Source organism: Podarcis bocagei, assembly GCF_964188305.1.
Source record: "Podarcis bocagei genome assembly, chromosome: 11".
Classification (NCBI taxonomy): Eukaryota; Metazoa; Chordata; class Lepidosauria; order Squamata; family Lacertidae; genus Podarcis; species Podarcis bocagei.
In genome coordinates, this window is record NC_138136.1 from 58,589,526 (window position 1) to 58,609,124 (window position 19,599).

Below are 19,599 nucleotides of genomic sequence, written 5' to 3' on the forward strand. Positions count from 1 at the left end.
GCTCTGTCCCAGCTTCTGCCAACCTAGCAGTTCCAAAGGATACCATTACAAATAAATAGGTGCCGCTGCGGTGGGAAGGTAAACAAAGTTTCTGTGAGCTCTGGCACTCGTCACTGTGCGCCAGTAGCACTTTAGTCATGCTGGCCACATGACCCAGAAAGCTGTCTGTGGACAAACGGTTCCCTCAGCCTGAAAAGTGAAATAAGTGTCATGCCCCATAGTTGCCTTTGACTGGACTTAACCGTCCAGTGCTCCTTTACTTTTTTTAACTGGGGTTTGGACTAGATGACCTCCCAATTCTACAATTCTATGCTTCTATGAGAATACACTGGTATTATGTGGATTAGTTCCTTGCACTGCTCTGAATTCTGCTCCCTGCTTATTTACACTCCCTGGTATAAATAAGAACTACCCTTCTATTTATGCAGCCTTGCCTTCTGATATGTAAGAGTGTTAAATCCAGGATCCCTGATTATCTAGCGGGTTCTTTGCTGAGCTGTCACCTTGCTTCAGGCTTGGAGCAACCCTTTGGTTGTGAAAACAAATCCGATCTCAACGTTGCTGAAGGAAGCTTGTTCTTACAGCAGAACAGATAACCAAGACAAGTCCTATAAACCTCATAAAGGTGCTTGGTTGGTGAGCAATAGGCAGCTTTGCATGTCCGGGAAGAGGACAGTGAAAGAAAAGCGATACAGAAGGGAGGGGAGCATGTGAGAAGGGGGGGGGTGACGAGCTGGATTTTTATTGGAAGCTCTTAAACTGGTTGCTATGAGACCTTCTGCAGCTAATGCAGGCACCGCAGCCAGCGAGAGAGACTGCTAAACTGTACCTCTCGTGTCTCTCTCACTCTCTTCCCCTCCCCAATTGCTTGCATAGTTGTTTGAAAGAGAGCATCTGCCACTTCTGTGTGCCCCCCCTCCCGTTCCCCAGAAGAAGATGGAGACTGAACGTGAAATTCCCAATTCCTCCAACAGTTCTCCAGGAGACTCCAGGGAGTACAAGGTGGTGATGTTGGGATCAGGTGGAGTAGGCAAGAGTGGTAAGTTTCTGCTGTTGCTTTTGGGTGGGCTAGGGTATGTGTTGAAGGGCAGTGTTTGAGATGAACATGGATGGGAGGAGGGCACATTTAATAGCGTCGGAAATCCTGCTCTCCGTCGATCCGTAATTTGGATTAGAGAGTCGGTTTCTGTTGGTGTTAATAATAATAATAAAATGATTTTGAATGACTTTATTCATTGAGCCAAGGGCTGGTTTGCCAAGAATTTACTATTGTCAAAGTCTTGTACTGATTGTGGAAAGAGAGAGGGGAATAGGAGCTGTGTCAAACCACAAATGCACAACTCATATTGAGTCCAATGGATGTGGTAGCCCTTTGGATGTTTTGAGTGTGGGCCTGATGAACCTGAAACCCGGTGTCTGCCGAGTTTCAGATGCTACATGCTATAATGGGATAGTAGGAATTGGCCTATATATTTCCCCTTCAACTTTCCATCCTAGAGTTGTGCAAGGTAGCCCACCCATGGCCGATGAAAAAGCCAGCTCAGCAGTGACAAAGTGAATGGGATGCTTGCGGCTAACTTTCCCCAACTTTTCCTTTTGACTTCTTTATGGCTTGCCATTAGACCTTGGCTCATAATACAGTCACCTCTTGCCTGCAAAGTTATTAGGATGTAACTCTGATATTCTCTCCTTCTCCCTCTGGACAAGAAGTTTGTTGGTATCGGACATATTATAATGCCCTGGAGAAAGAGAGAGAGAGAGAGAGAGAGAGAGAGAGAGAGAGAGAGAGAGAGAGATGCTGTTGTTCAGTGGCTGCGGTATCCTCCGAATGAGCTGTTACTTAGGTCTGGTGTTTGTCTTTTGCCAGAGATTGTAACCTTTTGATTTATCTTTGCTGACACTTAACATCCTCTAATCTTAAAGCTACTTTGCTGAGCACGCAGAGTCTGTCTTGGCACTTGCTTTCTGGGATGATGTACCTGCCTCTGAAACATGCCTATAATTACATCTGCTAAACCCCGTACACTCTATTAAGGCTCAGGACTACTAGACTGAACAAACAGCTGAATCAAGCTGTACATATTTTGTATATGAACTGTGCTTTCCTTTTGTTAAAAAACAACAACCCACCTTGACAACACAAGGTGTGAAAAGCAGCTACATTTTATTGACCTGCTTAGAATCTCTCAGAGTTTCAGGGTGGTGAGCAATCTATAAAGGGGAACTGAGCAAGCAGATGGGGAGGGGATTTTCTCTCCCCCACCTTGATGCCCTTATGTCTGACACAATATTAGAGAACATCTGGACTTTGCAACCTGTACATTTTACACGTGGAAGGGATTTAGAGGGTCCTATGCAGCCCGGGCGTCTGTAGGAATATTAATTGTGATGTTGGTGAAAGTTTGTCACATGCCTCTAAGTTGCCGCTGAACTTAAGGTAAAGGTCCAGGTCCAGTCCAGGTCAAGGTCGTGACCGACTCTGGGATTGTGGCATTCATCTCGCTTTACTGGCCGAGGGAGCCAGCGTACAGCTTCCGGGTCATGTGGCCAGCATGACTAAGCCGCTTCTGGTGAGCAGAGCAGTGCACGGAAACGCCATTTACCTTCCCGCCTGAGTGGTACCTATTTATCTACTTGCACTTTGACATGCTTTCAAACTGCTAGGTTGTCAGGAGCAGGGACTGAGCAACGGGAGCTCACCCTGTCACGGGGATTCGAACCACCAACCTTCTGATCGGCAAGTCCTAGGATCTGTGGTTTAACCCACAGCGCCACCCACGTCCCACCGCCGATGAACTTAGTTTAAAATAAAAAATAAAAAGTGAATTTGGAGGGTGCTGCTCAGGTGAAATATCCAACAGTACAGAACATCTGCCCTTTGAGGGAAGGAGAAAATGTCCAGATATTTTTTGTTTAGGAGGGCAGACGGTAACTTAAGAGGGAATGTGCTAGATATTTAAAAAGCATAACATATATATCCACATTCTAAAGTGGATAGAGAGAATGTTCTCTCCCCCTTTTAACACCAAGGCTGAAATCCTATACACATTTTCATCAGGACACAATTAGGCTTACTTCCTAGAAGATTTCATTTCATGGGGGAGTCACTCAGTGACACTGGTCAGCAGCAGATCTTGACAACAGAAGATACAGTGGGTGTTAAATGAACAGAGGATGGTGGAAGGATGTGACAGAACATCTACAGTTTGCATACAGAAGGTCTCAGGGTTCAATCCCCAGAACCTTCAGGTAGGACTGAGACAGTCCCTTGCCTAAAATTCTGGAGAACCAATGGAAATCAGTATAGACAATTCTTTGCTAGCTGGACCCATGGTTTGACTCAATGTAAGTTTCACATTTTGCTAGAATTCACATGGTACGGTAAGAGCTACTAGTTTAGTTGGCTTAAGAAGGATAAGCTAACTTCATGGTATGGCACTGTGTTTCAATGTCTAGTTATGATTCCTGAATTTTATGAGGTTGGATTAGGTGTCCCTTGGAATCCCTTTGAACTCTATAATTCTATGAGTCTATGACTATTGGTCATGATGGTCAAGGGGAAAGCTGCAGTTGCTGAAGGACTGCAGTGCAGGGAAAGGTACTAATTTTCAAAACCTGTTTCAGGGCTTTCCAGAAGAATCTGTCTTTCCTCTGCAGGAAAAGCCACTTCCGACCTCGGGAGGAGGTGGTGTCGCGGGCTTCACGCCCCCAACACGCGCGCAGAGGCTGGCTTTCAGCCCCCGCGCAATCAGGGGAATCCTCGGGGCCACGTCATCCCCTAAGCCAGCCAATCGGCTGGCTCGGGGAGTTGTGGAGTGCCTCACTGAAGGCAAGCACGGCCCCGGGATCTCCCTCTTTTGACCGCTCAGCTGCTGAGGTTTCCCACCCACCCTTCAGGGTTCCCCTTTGGACCTTGCTATGGACCTCAGTTGGTCGCCGTTAAGGGGCCTGGTAGGAATTTTTTCCACTTGGCAAATTGGCACTGGCCACTAGGTTTTTTCGCCTACCTCATAGCAAATCACCACAACTCCTTTGGTTTTGGTGGTTAGGCATTGGTAGGGGTATTTTTATGTAGATGTGTTGGGGGGGGAGCGCCATCACCTCCCCCAAATATTGAAGGGTAGTCCGGTAAAGGATTCCAGGGGGTGTGGCCTCGTCCGAAGCCTATGGAGGCCCGGGCCTAAAGCGCGCCCCCGAGCGGTGACACCGGGGGAGTTCCTAGTTGATGTGCATCAGCAGGTCTCCCCCTGCTGGTGTTAACCCTTCCCGGTCTTCAAGCAAACAGGCTGAAGCCGGATAGTCGGATAGGACCAATGCCTAAGCCAGTACCGCTCTTTACCTGTAACCAATAAAGTTGTGGCCAATTTTAGCGCATTAACCTAAATAATGGTGTCACGTGTCTTTATTTCTACTGGTGGGAGGCGGGAACCCTTTTGGTCCTGTTCCAGCAGGGATCTTCTTTGGTCCTTATCTCTAGGAATTTCAAGTAAATGGCTTTGCATAGGGAGATGGAGGGTTGACACAAGGAAGGAGGTGGGTGGGAAGAAGTGACAAAAGAGCTGCCATTGGCCCATGCACTCTGTTCAATTTGAGAAAGATAGCATCAGTTCCAAGTGCTTGCAGAAACACAGGGCCCATTCTAAGCAATGTGCTCAAAGAGGCTTTCCATCTGCTAGGTTTGCACTATGTAGGACTGTGCTTGAAGTTTTGCCTGAAGTGCAATCCTAAAAGGATTGCTAGCTAGGTGATGGGGAAGGAATTCAAGTCAATACACTTTTAAAGCCAAGTCTATCAAATTTGCACTTCATGGAAGCAATATGCAAAATGAATCAGAGCTCTCCTTTGAAATTCGCACTTCTCTAAATTTTGTCACGCCAATTCTCCACCCAAACAATGTTTACAAAATGCCACATATGAAAAGCCTTCGTATACTACTTTAATAATCATGGCTCTCCTCAACAAATCCTGAGCTGTAGTTTGTTAAATGTACTGCCAGCTGTTAGGAGACTCCCTCAAAGAGCTGTAGTTTGTTAAATGTACTGCCAGCACCCTTAACAAGCTACAGTTCCCAAGATTCTTTTTGGGTCATATAAGAGTAATTTAACTGTTGTTGTTGTTGTTGTTGTTGATTATCTGTCCTTCACCCTAAGGTCACAATTAAAACATAACATTATTATTATTATTATTATTATTATTATTATTATTATTATTATTATACCCCCACCCATCTGTCTGGGCTTCAACAACCACTCTGGGCAGCTTCCAGCACATACAGAAACATAATAAAACATCAAACATTAAAAACTTCCTGATACATGATTGCATTCAGATGTCTTTCAAAAGTTGTGTAGTTCTTTAGCTCCTTGACATCTGATGGGAAGGAGTTCCACCGCGAGGGCGCCTCCACCGAGAAGGCCCTCTGCCTGGTTCACTTTGTGCAGTGAGGGAACCTCCAGATGACCCTTGGAGGTGGACCTCAGTGTCCAGGCTGAAAGATGGGGTTGGAGACATTCATTTGGGTATACAGTGGTACCTCGGGTTACAGACACTTCAGGTTACAGACTCCGCTAACCCAGAAATAGTACCTCGGGTTAAGAACTTTGCTTCAGGATGAGAACAGAAATCGAGCGGCAGCAGCACGGTAGCAGTGGGAGGCCCCATTAGCTAAAGTGGTGCTTTAGGTTAAGAACAGTTTCAGGTTAAGAACGGGCCTCCGGAACGAATTAAGTACGTAACCAGAGGTACCACTATATAGTTTGAAACAACCCCCGGTCACAGAAATAAGGTGGGTCCTAAAAATGTATGTTACCTGTATATCTGAAGGAGTGTCTCCACCCGCAGCGTTCTGCCCAGTTGCTGAGGTCCAGTGCCGAGGGCCTTCTGGCGGTTCCCTCACTGTGAGAAGCAAAGCTACAGGGAACCAGGCAGAGGGCCTTCTTGGTAGTGGCGCCCACCCTGTGGAACACCCTCCCAACAGATATCAAAGAGATAAACAACTACCTGACATCTGAAGGCAGCCTGTTCAGGGAAGTTTTTAATGTGTGACTTTTTAATGTATTTTTAATCTTTGTTGGAAGCCGCCCAATGGTGATGCTGGTGCAATAGCATTCAAACAAAATGGTTCCTCAGTCAAGTTGGGCTCAACTTATGTTCTTCTTATAAAATCATAGAATTATGGGGTTGAAAGGGATCCAAAGGGTAATGCTTATCACACAGAAACTGTACTCAGATTGTTGTGGCACATGGTGACCTGAATGACAGACCTTGATCAGGGTTGGGTGCTGTTATGGACTGAAGTTCTCACCCTGGGCCAGCAGGGGGATACTGTAGATAGTTTTCACTCAGGTCCACATATGCAAATAGGGGATTGAAAGTGACGTTCAGTGATTGGATAGTTACAGAAAATGGTTACAGTTGCATTGTAGTGGAGCTCTATATAAGCAGGCTGGCTGAACCCTTCAGTTCAGTTCTGTTCTGGCCTGTGAATAAACAAGAGCTGTTTGAAGAATCACTGTGTCATCTGATATGTTCACCCACAACTTAACAGGTGCTGTGTCTTGTGGTGTGTGGATCTCCCACCAGCCCCTTCCAACATTATGATTCCACCAGACAAAGGGAAGACATGCAAAGCAGAGAGGAGTGCTTTGGCCCAAGAGGAAAAACTCACACATCTGCCAGGGAGCCAGCTGCCCCATTTCCAAAACAGCCCGTCTGTGCAAAGCCCAAACAGCTTCCTTTTACTACCCTCTTATTTAGACGCGAAACAAGCGATACACAAAATATATTTAAAGGACCCTGCATCCCAGTCTTTAAATTTGTTATGCTAATTACACTAATAACTATAATTAATTACAATGCACTCCGCTCAGTGTTTGCAGTAATTAGCCATGAGGGCTGCACAAAGCATTGGGCTAAGCATTCTAAAAGGAAGGAGCTCTAAACAAGCCAGAGTGAACTGACATCACGCTCCTGAGTTAACTGGAATTACTAGATGACTCACAGTGGGATGGAATGTGCAGGGTGCAATACTATATGAAGAGGTGGGTAAGGCCTCATAGGCCCTGGAAAGAACCATCTGGTTTTAGCTTAATGACAAGGATGAGTGGCAGCTCCCCAATGCCTCAGTGTGGGATCAAACCATTGTAGAGTTGGAAGGACCATCTAATCTAAGGTTACCAGATGTTTTTCAATGAATCCAGGGACTAAATAAATACTACACGTTCGGGACGTTGATGCTGCAGCGATGGTGGTGGCAGAGGGGTAGCAGCCGCCGCCTTGACTTCAAACACCATGTTTCCCCTTCCTCTGAGGCTTCTGTCTCCTTTCTCCATAAGCTTGGGCAGCCCCAGAGTTGTTGGTTCTTCAGTGGTGGTGGTGGTGGTAGGGAAGTGGTGCGCGGTGGGTCAGGCATGGAAGGTGGAAAAGGAGGTCTGAAAGCAGTGGTGGTGGTGAGGCTCAGGCAGCGCGATGCCTCCTTTCCCATCGGAGCAGCCCCAATCCCATTCCTACTTGCATGCAAACAGGAGGGGGCAGGGATCCCTCAGCTGGGAAGGGAGGCTTCCCGTTGCCTAACTGAGAGATCCCTGTCCCCTCCTGCTTGCACGCAAGCTCTGATAGGCAGTGTGAAGCCTCCCTTCACAACTGAGAGATCCCTGCCGCGCTCCTGCTTACACACAAGTAGGAGTTGGGAGACTGCTCTGATAGGCAGCACGAAGCCTCCCTTCACAGCTTAGTTGCTGAGGTCAGGGAAGGTGGAGGCAGCCCGGAAGCTGCATCTTAGAGTCCCTGCACCACCATCATATGGGGACTTCTGAGCAGCTCTTGAAGCCAGCCAGAGCCAACTGCTCCAGGCTGCTGAGACTGCCGCTGCTGCGTTTCCTGGGGACATTAGATGACATTCTGGGGATGGAATTTGTCCAGGGACTTATTCGCAAATCCGGGGACTGCCCCCGGGAAATGGGGATGTCTGGTAAGCCTAATCTAGTCCATCCCCCTGCAGTGCAGTCAGTGAAATTGATGCTGTCCTAACAACAGTGTTATGGTGAATGGGATACAACAGGGCTGGGTGGACATTCAGCCTGGAAGTCAAATGTGGCCCTTCAGAATCTCTATCAGGCCCTCAAGACTCTCCCTCCCTCTCAGTGTCCTTCTCCACAGGCTATGTGTTATGTACTGAGTTGAATAGGATCCAAACTGCAGCAGTCTGATTGGTCCTAGAACAATAGGATTCAGAATGCAGCAGTCTGATTGGTCCAAGAACAATGCAGCAGTATGATTGGTTGGCAGGAACCACCCAATCATGCTCCAGATATAAGTGAATCCACAACCTGATTGGCTTACAGTAGAATTCCAGAATTAACCAATCATGTGCAGCCCATTGTGTAAATAATGTATATAAAGCAGATACTTTGAGGGGACTTCCATTCATTCCTCCTCACCACTATGAGCTGAATAAAGAGCATGAAATCACTTTGCGACTCTGAGTATATTTCACTATGCCTCCTCCTTAGCCTTGCACCATCTTCAAGCGGTTTTGCCTTTGTGGATTGTGCAGTTGTCGTTATTTGGATCTATATCCTGCCTTTCCTCCTGAAGGAGCCCAGGGCAGCAGAAGAAAACAAGCTTAAAAAGCATTCTATAAACAGTTTAAACAACCTAAAAATAGTTGTGGTTGAAAACAAGTATTTGGTAATCTCAGGATTGCTCGGAACAGTGTTCTTCAGCCATCACATGCCTGGGTACACAGGATTGTATTCAAGGTGCTCCTAAAAGACAATAATGATGAAGACAGGCACACCTCACCAGGAAGGGCAGTCCACAAATTGGGAGCTGCCACTGAAAAGGCCCTGTTGAGGGTCAATGCCAACCAGGAGGTCCCCATGGAACCACCACCAAGAAAGTCTCACCTGCTGATCATAGTTTCAGATGCCTGATACTTTGAGAGATGCTCTTTTAGGTATTTGGGCCCCAACCCAAGGATTTGGGAGTTCATATGCTAGTACCAGCTCCTTGAATTGGGTTCAGTACCTCACTGGCAACCAGTGCAGGTCTTTCAGAACCAGTGTCATTGGGAATGTTTTTCTGTGCTGAGTTTTTTTCATTATTTTTTTTTTACCAGCTCTGATTCTTTTATTCCTGGTTCAGACTTCACTATTTCATATAAAAGCTCCCCCCCCCCTATAAGTTTTACCTGGACTGATTTTGTGATTCTGTATCTGGGACACCAGATCAGTATGTAGCAACGTGCACTGAAGACCACAGGATTCCTGATTCCTGGAATTTCACACTGGATTGTTAGCCCTGTTCTTCTCTCAAATGAAAAGACCATGGGGTTGGGACAGCTGGGATAATGTAGTGAGCTTTAACTAGAGAGATCAAGGTGAGCTACTGCAGGATTCAACAATGGTTGAATTGTAACTGATTTGAATCTTGCACATCATTCTTCTGAATACTGTTCAGTTTAAAAGTTAAGCTGCATATTCATATTCTATTTTGTTTTTCCACGCAATCCTTATTTGCATATACCATTTCTGATTTCTTCCTTTCCCGAGATTTATTCATGCATAATGTGCTGATGATTTCCCCCCTTTGATTTCATTACGCTCCAATCTTTCACAAACTGCGACGTGTTCATTGGCCTTCTGCTGGTGTCTTTAAAAAGAAAATTCCTAATGGATTTTGGCTTCTCACTTCCTGTCTGGGCACCACCCTCTTGCGAGTTGGAGCAATTTAAGAGCCTCATTTTTAGGCTGAATTATGCTGAATAACAGCACACAGAGAGCCAAAGATTCCCCAAGGCTGTTTTAAACAAATACAAGTAGGTGCAACAGGACTCTGTTGGATCACTGAGACCATCTGCAGGAATGCCTCTGGTCATTTCCCGAAATGGTGAGGCTCATTCAACAACCATGAGAAACTGAAACTTTAGTGCCATTGGTCCAGTCCTGTGGAACAGCCTGCCAATAGACTCAGTGGAGGTGCACTGTGCCAGCTTTTAACAACCCGCTGGAAACTTTCCTATTCTGCCAGACCTATGTAGGCAATTAAGAGTACATCTTTCCACAATGCTTTACTGATCTCAGTTTTAACTTTTTAAAAACTTTTTGTGCTTTTACTGTATGGATGTAATTCATTTCTACTGTTGCAAACTGCTTTGATATACTTTTGTGATATTGTTGTTGTTGTGTAGTCGTTTAGTCATGTCCGACTCTTCGTGACCCCATGGACTAGAGTACGCCAGGCACTCCTGTCTTCCACTGCCTCCCGCAGTTTGGTCAAACTCATGTTGACAGCTTCGAGAACACTGTCCAACCATCTCGTCCTCTGTCGTCCCCTTCTCCTTGTGCCCTCCATCTTTCCCAGCATGGGGGTCTTTTCCAGGGAGTCTTCTCTTCTCATGAGGTAGCCAAAGTATTGGAGCCTCAGCTTCATGATCTGTCCTTCCAGTGAGCACTCTGGGCTGATTTCCTTAAGAATAGATAGGTTTGATCTTCTTGCAATCCATGGGACTCTCAAGAGTCTTCTCCAGCACCATAATTCAAAAGCATCAATTCTTTGGCGGTCAGCCTTCGTTATGGTCCAGCTCTCACTTCCATACATTTTGTGATATAGCGGCACACAAACATTTTTATATAAAGCAGGGTTGCCATATCTTGAAGAGCAAAAAAGAGGACAGCCTGAACTGCTGCCAGCCAGAGCCGGACAGAGAGGCATGCAGGTAGAGGCACATGGGGCCACTGCCACCACACTTGCACACCTCTTTCCCCAGCTTAGGCTGGCAGCAGCTGCGGCATGCAGAGCACCCATGTGCTTCTTTCCTGGCTCAGGTTGGCAGTGGCTGTGGCATACAGAGCTGCCCACGCCTGAGCTGCGTGCACCTGAGCCCAAGCCAAAAATCAATCAATCAAACAAACAAACAAATAACCCCCTCAAAAAAATAGACATTTCCTCTAGAATGTAAAAATTGCCTGCAATGGGCCTGTTGGTCCCCCAAAAGAGGACATGTCCAGGATTTCCAGGACATATGGCAACGCTATAATATAAAAAGCCAACCAAACAAACAGATAATATAATAAAACTCCTATCAGTCCCAACCAGCATGCCTAGTGGTCAGGGATGATGGGAGATGAAGTCCTACAGCACCCGGATGTCCATAGTTCCCCCAACCCTGGCTTAAAACCTTTTAAACATTGGACGATCCTATGAACAAATAAGCAGAGCAGCTTCCATCCCTGGGAGGAAAAGGCCTTCGCTCAACTTGAAGCCATTTATCATCATTCTGTCAGGCTCAAAATGCATTCATGTTTTTGCATTAACATTTATTTTTACAAATCTGGACAGAACTGCTGGTCAGAATTCTTTCTGCCTCGGGGGCGACACAAACATAAAGCCTTTCATTATTTCGTCAGCATCTGTGATTCGCCTGCCAGAGGCGACTGGGATTCAATTATGTTTCCCATGTGTACATTTAATGGGTTCCCTTGTGTAAGTCAAATACCAACGGGTTGTTGAGAGAACGTGGCATGAAGGTTTCTCCCTTCAGAACTGGGGGGTTGCGGGGGGGGGGGGGAGGCGCATAGATGGTGACAAATTGGACGAGGGTCAGAGGAGAGCAACAAAATATTATTAAAGGCCCAGAGTTTCTGATTTATGAGGATGGGATTAAAGGGGCTGTACATGCGCAGCTTCGACAAACAATAGACCCCGGATTCTTTGGTATTAACTAACAGCATTCTTTCAATTTGTGTTAATGTGATGGGGAATTAGGCTAGGGGTCTTGACAGCCCTTGCAATTTGTAAGACTTTAAGGGAGCATAGGCATTAACAAGGGAGCCTCCAAAGTGAGAGAGGAGGGGCTGCAACCAGTGGGGATAATGGGATGAAATGATTGAATTAAAACCAAGGGACATTTTGGTTGAATATTTAATTTGGCTATGGGGCGCTCGCTTGATGTGCCTTTTGAGGGAGGGCATTTATCAGCAAACATTTGCTCGCAGAAAGATTGATTGGCCCATGGAACCATCTCCCTGGGGAGCAGCTTTGTAGAAACTCGCAGCACGTTTGAAGTGAGCTGGAGAAAATGAGCGTGGCTCTCAGCATTTCAAACATTCTCACGTTGCCCAGGGGAAGGGTGGATCGGACAACATCCATTGTGATTTGTTCTATTCTAAGCCCACATTTAAAACACAGTGATATCACTTTAAATCAGGCTTCTTCAACTTTGGCCCTCCAGATGTTTACAGACTACAATTCCCATCATCCTCAACCACTGGTCCTGCTAGCTAGGGATCATGGGAGTTGTAGGCCAAAAACATCTGGAGGGCCGAGGTTGAGGAAGCCTGCTTTAAATAGTCAAGGCTCCTCCCAATGAATTCTGGGAGCTGTTGTTCATTAAGAGTGCTGGCAAAACAAAAAAAACCACACTAGAACAGTTGATAAAAAATTACATTTTAAAAAGACCCTAAAATGAAATTTATTAACTCAGTCGTTTTTTCCAAAAAGAAAAAACCTCCTTCTCCTTCTCCTTCTCTTCCTCCTCCTTCTCCCATTCTTTGACCTTATCAAGGTGTCCAAATAATGCACCATCAATACATTTTAACAAACCACCCCAAACTCCAAGTGGTGTGATACTACAGGGTTCCCGGTACTTGCCCAGGATTCAGTTCTCTTGGAATGAGGGACAGCAGAGATTGTGGTAACTTTAGGATATATGGTTTATTTGCACATATATGCAACCTGAGCCTAAGATGGAGGATCTCACAGCATTAACACCTGAAAAGGTCTTGCTTCTATCATATGCACAGCCTAGGATTGCAGCAGAAACCAAGCCTAGCTTTTCAGAGCTTATCCACACTCACCTTCCCTCTGCTCTTTGCAAGCGCAGGTCCACACTTTAAAATTCTGTGTCTGAGTGCCCTGGTTGTTGTTCCAGAACTTTCCCTATGAAAACCCACTCTTGGAAGCTGAAGTGCAAACAAACAACAATCCAGGTTTTCCACAAATTGCTGTTTGCTCTTATTCAGCTTTAGAGAGTGAGTTTTCATGAGGAAAGCTCTGGAGGAGGAAACAAAACAAAATGAAATGAAAAAGGAATTTGGACACAGAATTCTAAATAAGCCCTTGGTTTATAACCTGATCTCAGCTCAGATCACCCACAACTAGTGATGTTAAATTCTCAAGAACATTCTTCAGAGAATAGTCTCACCCTACATCACTACCCACAACTACCTTTGATGTACCAGCCAGGAGTGGTGATGATTCACAACCATTGCCCTAGACAAAGAGTTGCTGATTGAGGTGCTTAAGTGGGAAGCTATGAGCATTAACTTGCAGTTGCCCAGTTGCCAATAGGACCTTCCATCAGGTTCTAACCCAGGGGTTCTCAACCTGTGGGTCCCCAAATGTTGTTGGACTACAACTCCCATCATCCCTGAGCTCTGGCCTTGCTAGCTAGGGGTGATGGGAGTTGTAGTTCAACCACATCTGGGGACCCACAGGTTGAGAAAGGCTGTTCTAACCTTTCCTGGATACAAGACTCCAAGAATTAGAAGGGGCACAGGGCATCATGCAAACAGACCACCCCCAAACTCACAAGATTCTCCTATATTTCTAAGCTGCATGCTCATCCTTTTGGATTCCATTCCTCACTTCAGTTTCACCACCATTTGCTTCCCGGTCAGCCCATTTAGGAAAGGATTAGGACAGATGGGCAAAGTCATAGCAATCCAACAATTGTCATCACCACCAAGCAAAGGGCAGCTGCCATAAATGACAATTGTGGGAAGCACATTGCCAAATCAATAAGACAAGAAGCAAGAAGGCACAATTTCTGAACTTCAGCCTCATCACAACCCCAAACTAGGATGGGGATATGGTCATGAGAAGGTCTGAAGAGATAATGGAAAGCTTATGTTGGCCCTTGGTGGGGGGAGTGGAATCGAGCCATCCACCGTAAGCGAACTCCTCCTATTAAAACAAGGCAGCAAAGACAGCAATAAAAATAAATGACCAGTGACTGTAATCTATCCGAGTAAGCTTTATATAAGTGCAAATTGCACCAAGCACATTTCCAACCTCTTAATGGGAAAAAAAATAGTTGTTGGAGCACCCTGATGGAACAAGCAAGAGTGAATTATAAAATGCAAAACCTCCAAGGCAACTACTTTCCCCTAGCAATATTTCCGTCCATATGAAAGTGCCCATTTTCCAAAGGGACGGATTCACGTTGTAATTTGAGCCCATGTCAGTCTGGTCACTTTCAATCTCATGTCCTGTGTTCATCCAGAAGTCAGTTTTGCCCTGTTTCTGGATTAATCTGCATTTTTAATAATCTACACAGATGTTACCTTTAGTGTGTGTGTGTGTGTGTGTGTGTGTGTGTGTGTGTGTGTGTGTAGGGACACAGGTGCACAGGTGGCACTGTGGTTTAAACCACTGAGCCACTTGGGCTTGCTGATCAGAAGGTCGGCAGTTCAAATCCCCATGATGGGGTGAGTTCCCATTGCTCTGTCCCAGCTCCTGCCAACCTAGCAGTTCGAAAGCATGCCAGTACAAGTAGATAAATAGGTACTGCTGTGGCGGGAAAGTAAATGGCATTTCCGTGTGCTCTAGTTTCTGTCACGGTGTTCCGTTGCACCAGAAGCGGTTTAGTCATGCTGGCCACATGACCCGGAAGGCTGTCTGAGGACAAACAGCTGCTCCCTCGGCCTGAAAGTGAGATGAGTGCTGCAACCCCATAGTTGCCTTTGACTGGACTTAACCTTCCAGGGGACCTTTACCTTTTTACCTTGTGTGTGTATACCAGTGGCGTAGCGTGGGGGGTGCCAGGGGTGCCGTCCGCACCGGGCGCAACATCTGGGGGGCGCGCGCTCGCTGCCTCCGGAGTCGCCAAAGAGCCTCGGGCGCAGGCTGTAGCGGAGCCGCATGTCTCACGGAACCGACAAGCTGTGCGCGCGTCCGGGCTGAAGGCGCCCGGCAGGCAGCGGTTCTCAGCGCTCGCCGCGGAGGACGCGCCAGGCAGCCCCTCCTCACAGCCCCGCCTCCGCCGGTGCTGCTGCAGCTGCTGGGCCGTTGCATTTTCCTCGCCTCTCTGCCCCCCTCCTCCTCCGGGCAAGCGGCGTCGTTTGGGCGGCAGCGCCAGCGGCAACTCGCAGGTTAGGGGTTAGGGGGGGCGCAAATTACTTGCCTTGCCCCGGGTTAGGGGGCGCAAATTACTTGCGTTGCCCCGGGTGCTGACAACTCACGCTACGCCACTGGTGTATACAGTTCGCCAGATTCAGACGAAACCTGAACCAAATTGGGCCAGTTCAGGTGGATCTGGGCTCTAGCCCAATCATGTTGAGAAAAGTCCTTGATTGAAGGAGAAGCACACAACCTCTGCAAAGAGTAGCATGGGGCTGATTAGAAGATGGCTTTCATACAGCCCTGCACCAGGCTTGGGTTGCAGGTGTCTGATCCTAGAAGCCAACCTGAGCAGTATTTTGGCTCTCTGCTTACCAGTGAGCAGTGGGTTCAATCATACTGGCTGCAGAGGTCAGGTTTGCCAACATGCTCCCCACTAAGATTGGGGCTAATTCAAAGTCCCAGATTAAGGCTTTGATCAGATTTGGAGAGGGGGTACACACAGGGAGGGAGGGATGGAGAGAGAGAGAGAGAGAGAGAGAGAGAGAGAGAGAGAGAGAGAGAGAGAGAGACTGCAGTCTAATAGTTCCCTGGGAGTAATTCTCCTTGGACTCTTTGTGTGGGGTGGGCAGTACTGAGATTTTTGTAGGATTTCACGAGATTCATTTCTAGACATAGTTTATCTCAAAGCACACATTTTAAAAGCAATTTTCAGAGGGGTTTTTTTGAGCCAATGACTACTTTAGGACATTTGAGAAATGCAAAAAAACCCCAATGTATAGCAACATTCTGAGCAACACATTAAGGACTAAGGGTAGACTTGCCTAAAGAAAAATGTTTTCAGCAGGTCACAAAAAGAGTACAGAAAAATTGCCTTCCTGACTTCAATAGACAAGGAGTTTCAGAGTGCAGGTGTTGCCACACTAACGAGTCTATTCCTTCAAAGAGTAGGATTAACATTGTGTAGCACTAGTGGCATTATTATTTTCAATTATGCATCACTCTGTTTGAAACATCTCATAGCTATGCCAACTTTTTAAAACAACAACATTGAATGTATATATATATAAAACACATTTCTTGAAAAGCACAGTTAAAACAATTACACATCTTACAAAAAATTATATCCAATACAAATATCAAGTGGGATAAAACTCTCCACTTAGAAGGTGTGTTGAAAAAGGGACACAAGGGCCATAATGACAAGGCACAGCCATCATGGTTAGTCGCCATTGATAGTCATCTCCTCCACACATTTGTCTAATCCTCTTTTCAAGTCAACTGGGTTGATGTCCATCATGGCCTCCTGTGGAAATGAGTTCCACAGTTCAACTCCGCCCCATGTAAGAAATTACTTTCTTTTACACATCCTGAATCTCCCAACATTCTGCTTTACTGGCAGCCCATGAGTTCTAGTGTTATGAAAGAAGGGTGGGTGGGGGAACTCTCTCTCCATTTTCTCCATGCCATGATTTATTTATTTTTCAATTTTCTCATGTCTCTTATTTACCTTTTCTCTGAATGAAGAAGTCCCAACCTTTCTTCAATAGGAAGGTCTTCTCCCTCTATACAAGATTGGATCCAAAAGCTAACAGAATATGCCGAATTAGACGGTCTATCAGAAAAAATAAAGAATAAATCAAAACAGGAATTTGTTTCAAAATGGGAGGGTTTCAAAGAATATTTAATATAGTAGTTTAAACTCTGTTGCAGCATTCAAGGAACTTCAGTAATAGTTGCAAGGCAGATATAAGAAGTAAGATATATTAAGAAAAAGTTATGATAAAAGTGTGTATTGGCAATAAGTAATGTGAAATCAAAATATGGAATAGATGGGAGGTTGGGTCTTTAGTGTTAAGACCAATTTATGCTTTATCGTTTGTTAAGAAAATTCTGTGTCTATGGTTATTTCTGGGTGTAATTTGGTATTTGTGTTTTCTTTTTCTTTCTTTTCTTGCTGTATCAATAATAATAAAAAAGAAGGTCTTCAGTAGGTGCTGGAAAGTCAGCAGAGAGACCACGTGTGTGATATGTTATAGCAGGAAGTTTTAATAAGTAAGTGCCACCAGACTAAAGGCCCAATTCTGATGTTGTAAAGAACAGATCTCTTGATAAGATAAAATCTGCAGGAAACACTGTACTGCACAGCACAGTGATTGGTTGCCTCAATAAGGGATGGTAAGATCTTTTTGACATCCCTAATAAACAGAGGTACACATTAATATAACATTATTGGGATATGAAACGAATGCCTAGGTCAGGGTCACAATCGCCTGCCCTTCGGCTCAATGCTTCAGACACCTGTGGCTGAAAGAACCCGTCACCCAAATGATGATGCGATAGGGAAGGATTCCTGGATTAATGCAAAGGGGATCCTGCAGGTTCAGTCCAGAGTTCAGCCAAACTCTCACGGACAAATGTTATGCATAATTCATTTTTTTGACTTAGTGCCCATAAAGCATTGATGGGAGAAAAGAAAAGAAAAACCAGCTGGCAGTTCAGAGAGGAATGATTTCCACTTGCCTCCAAGCTTCACTTCTTTGCATGGGCCGTTCCTTTAAGGGCACAGGGAGGGAAACAAATTTATGAGTGCGATGCCAGGTGGAAAATACCACTTGTTTATGTTAGTGAGCTGTGTGCCGCTTGCCCGATTTTTCATATCCCATTTTTATCTTCTCCATAAACAACTTTAAGGGCATTGCTTGTTAATAAAAACATTTTATTAGGAATATGTGGGTTTTTCAAGGGCTCAGATTTGCAGACTCTTTATATAGGCCATGCATTTGCTTCCCGCGTTCATATCTTACTTTAGATTCCACATCTTGAAAAAGACATGGAATACCAGTGAATACCATCCCCATGCCCTGTTTCAGACTGTGCATCAAAAAGTGCATTTAGGAAATCAACCTCAAAAGTGTGGGCAAACCAGATGAATATACTGAGTCAGACCAATGGCCCATCTAGACTAGGCTTGCCCCCTCTGACTAGCCAGATGGGCAGGGTATAAATAATAATAATTATTTTTACCAGATCTGGGGTCTTCCTAGTCCTACTATGTGGGCTTCATGCAGTTCAACCCAATCTGCATTTTCCGAACCACTCTGCATAACACAGTTCAACCATCCACTGGTTCCTGCACCTCTAAAATTTGGATTTCAGCTAAAAAATGGGCATCCCCTTGATCTCTTGACCCAAGTCTCTGTTTTGAATTACTGCGTTGTTTTAATGGATCTGCTTTATTGCATAGAATTATAGAATTGGAAGGGACACCAAGGGTCATCTAGTCCAACCCTCTGTCATGCAGGAATCATAGCCAAAGCATCCACAATAGATGACCATCCAACCCCTGCTTAAAAACTTCCAAGGGAGGGAGGGAGGGAGACCCTCCACTGTTGAACAGCTCTTACTGCATACTTTAATTGTGCCTTTTAATTTCTGTAACTTGAAGCAATTGGTTTGGGTCCTAGCCTCAGGAGCAGGAGAAAACAAACTTGCTCCATCTTCCTTTTGGATATCTGAAGATGGCTTTCATATCTCCTCCCAGTCTCCTCTTTTCCTGGCCAAACATACCCAACTTTTTCCTGGCCAAACATACTCAACCATTCCTTATAAGGCTTGGTTTCCAGACCTTTGATCATCCTGGTTGCCCTTTTCTGCACACATTTCAGCTTGTCAATATCCTTCTTAAATTGTGGCACCCAGAACTGGACACAGTACACAAGGCATGGTTTAACCAAGGCAGAATAGAGCAGTACTACTATTCATTTTATCTGGACACTATACTTTTGTTGAAGCTGAGGCTCCAATACTTTGGCCACCTCATGGGAAGAGAAGACTCCCTGGAAAAGACACTGATTTTGGGAAAGATGGAGGGCACAAGGAGAAGGGGATGACAGAGGACGAGATGGCTGGACAGTGTTCTCGAAGCTACCAGCATAAGTTTGACCAAACTGCGGGAGGCAGTGGAAGACAGGAGTGCCTGGCGTGCTCTGGTCCAGGGGGTCACAAAGAGTCAGACACGACTAAACGACTAAACGACTAAACAACAACAACAATACTTTTGTTGATGCAGCCTAAAACAGCATTAGCTTTTTCTTGCTCTACTGCATCTCATGGTTCACTCATGTGAAGCTTTTGGTCTGCTAAGACACCCAAATCATTTTCACACATACGTACTACCTGTACTGGCAAACCAGGTGTCCTCCATATTTTCTTTGTGCAGCTGCCTAAGTGTAATGACCTTACACTTGTGTAAGGACCTTCCTGCCTAAGTGTAAGGACCTTACACTTGTCCCCATTGAGATTGGTTTTGTTAACTTGGGCCCAGTTCTCCAATCAAGCTGGTGGACACAAACAGACTGAAATACCCCATAGAAGGAGACTCAGAGACAATGTGCATCTCAAGAAGGAGACCCAGCAGGAATGCATGCAAGGGAAATGGAGGGAGCAGAAGGCTCATAAATGTTATCATAAACCAAT

The 19,599-nt window shown here is 45.5% G+C and overlaps 1 protein-coding gene across 2 annotated transcripts in view; it reads left to right on the forward strand.

Annotated features, from left to right (window-relative positions):
• The first annotated feature begins 797 nt into the window (after positions 1–797).
• The window catches only part of RIT2 (Ras like without CAAX 2), a 260,005-nt gene continuing 241,203 nt past the window's right edge, over positions 798–19,599 (forward strand). For both annotated transcript variants that reach the window (XM_081213242.1, XM_081213241.1), the window contains exon 1: positions 798–1,039. In XM_081213242.1, the coding sequence (XP_081069368.1) occupies positions 937–1,039 (103 nt within the window). In that variant the 5' untranslated portion in view covers positions 798–936. The remainder of the gene's footprint in view (positions 1,040–19,599) is intronic.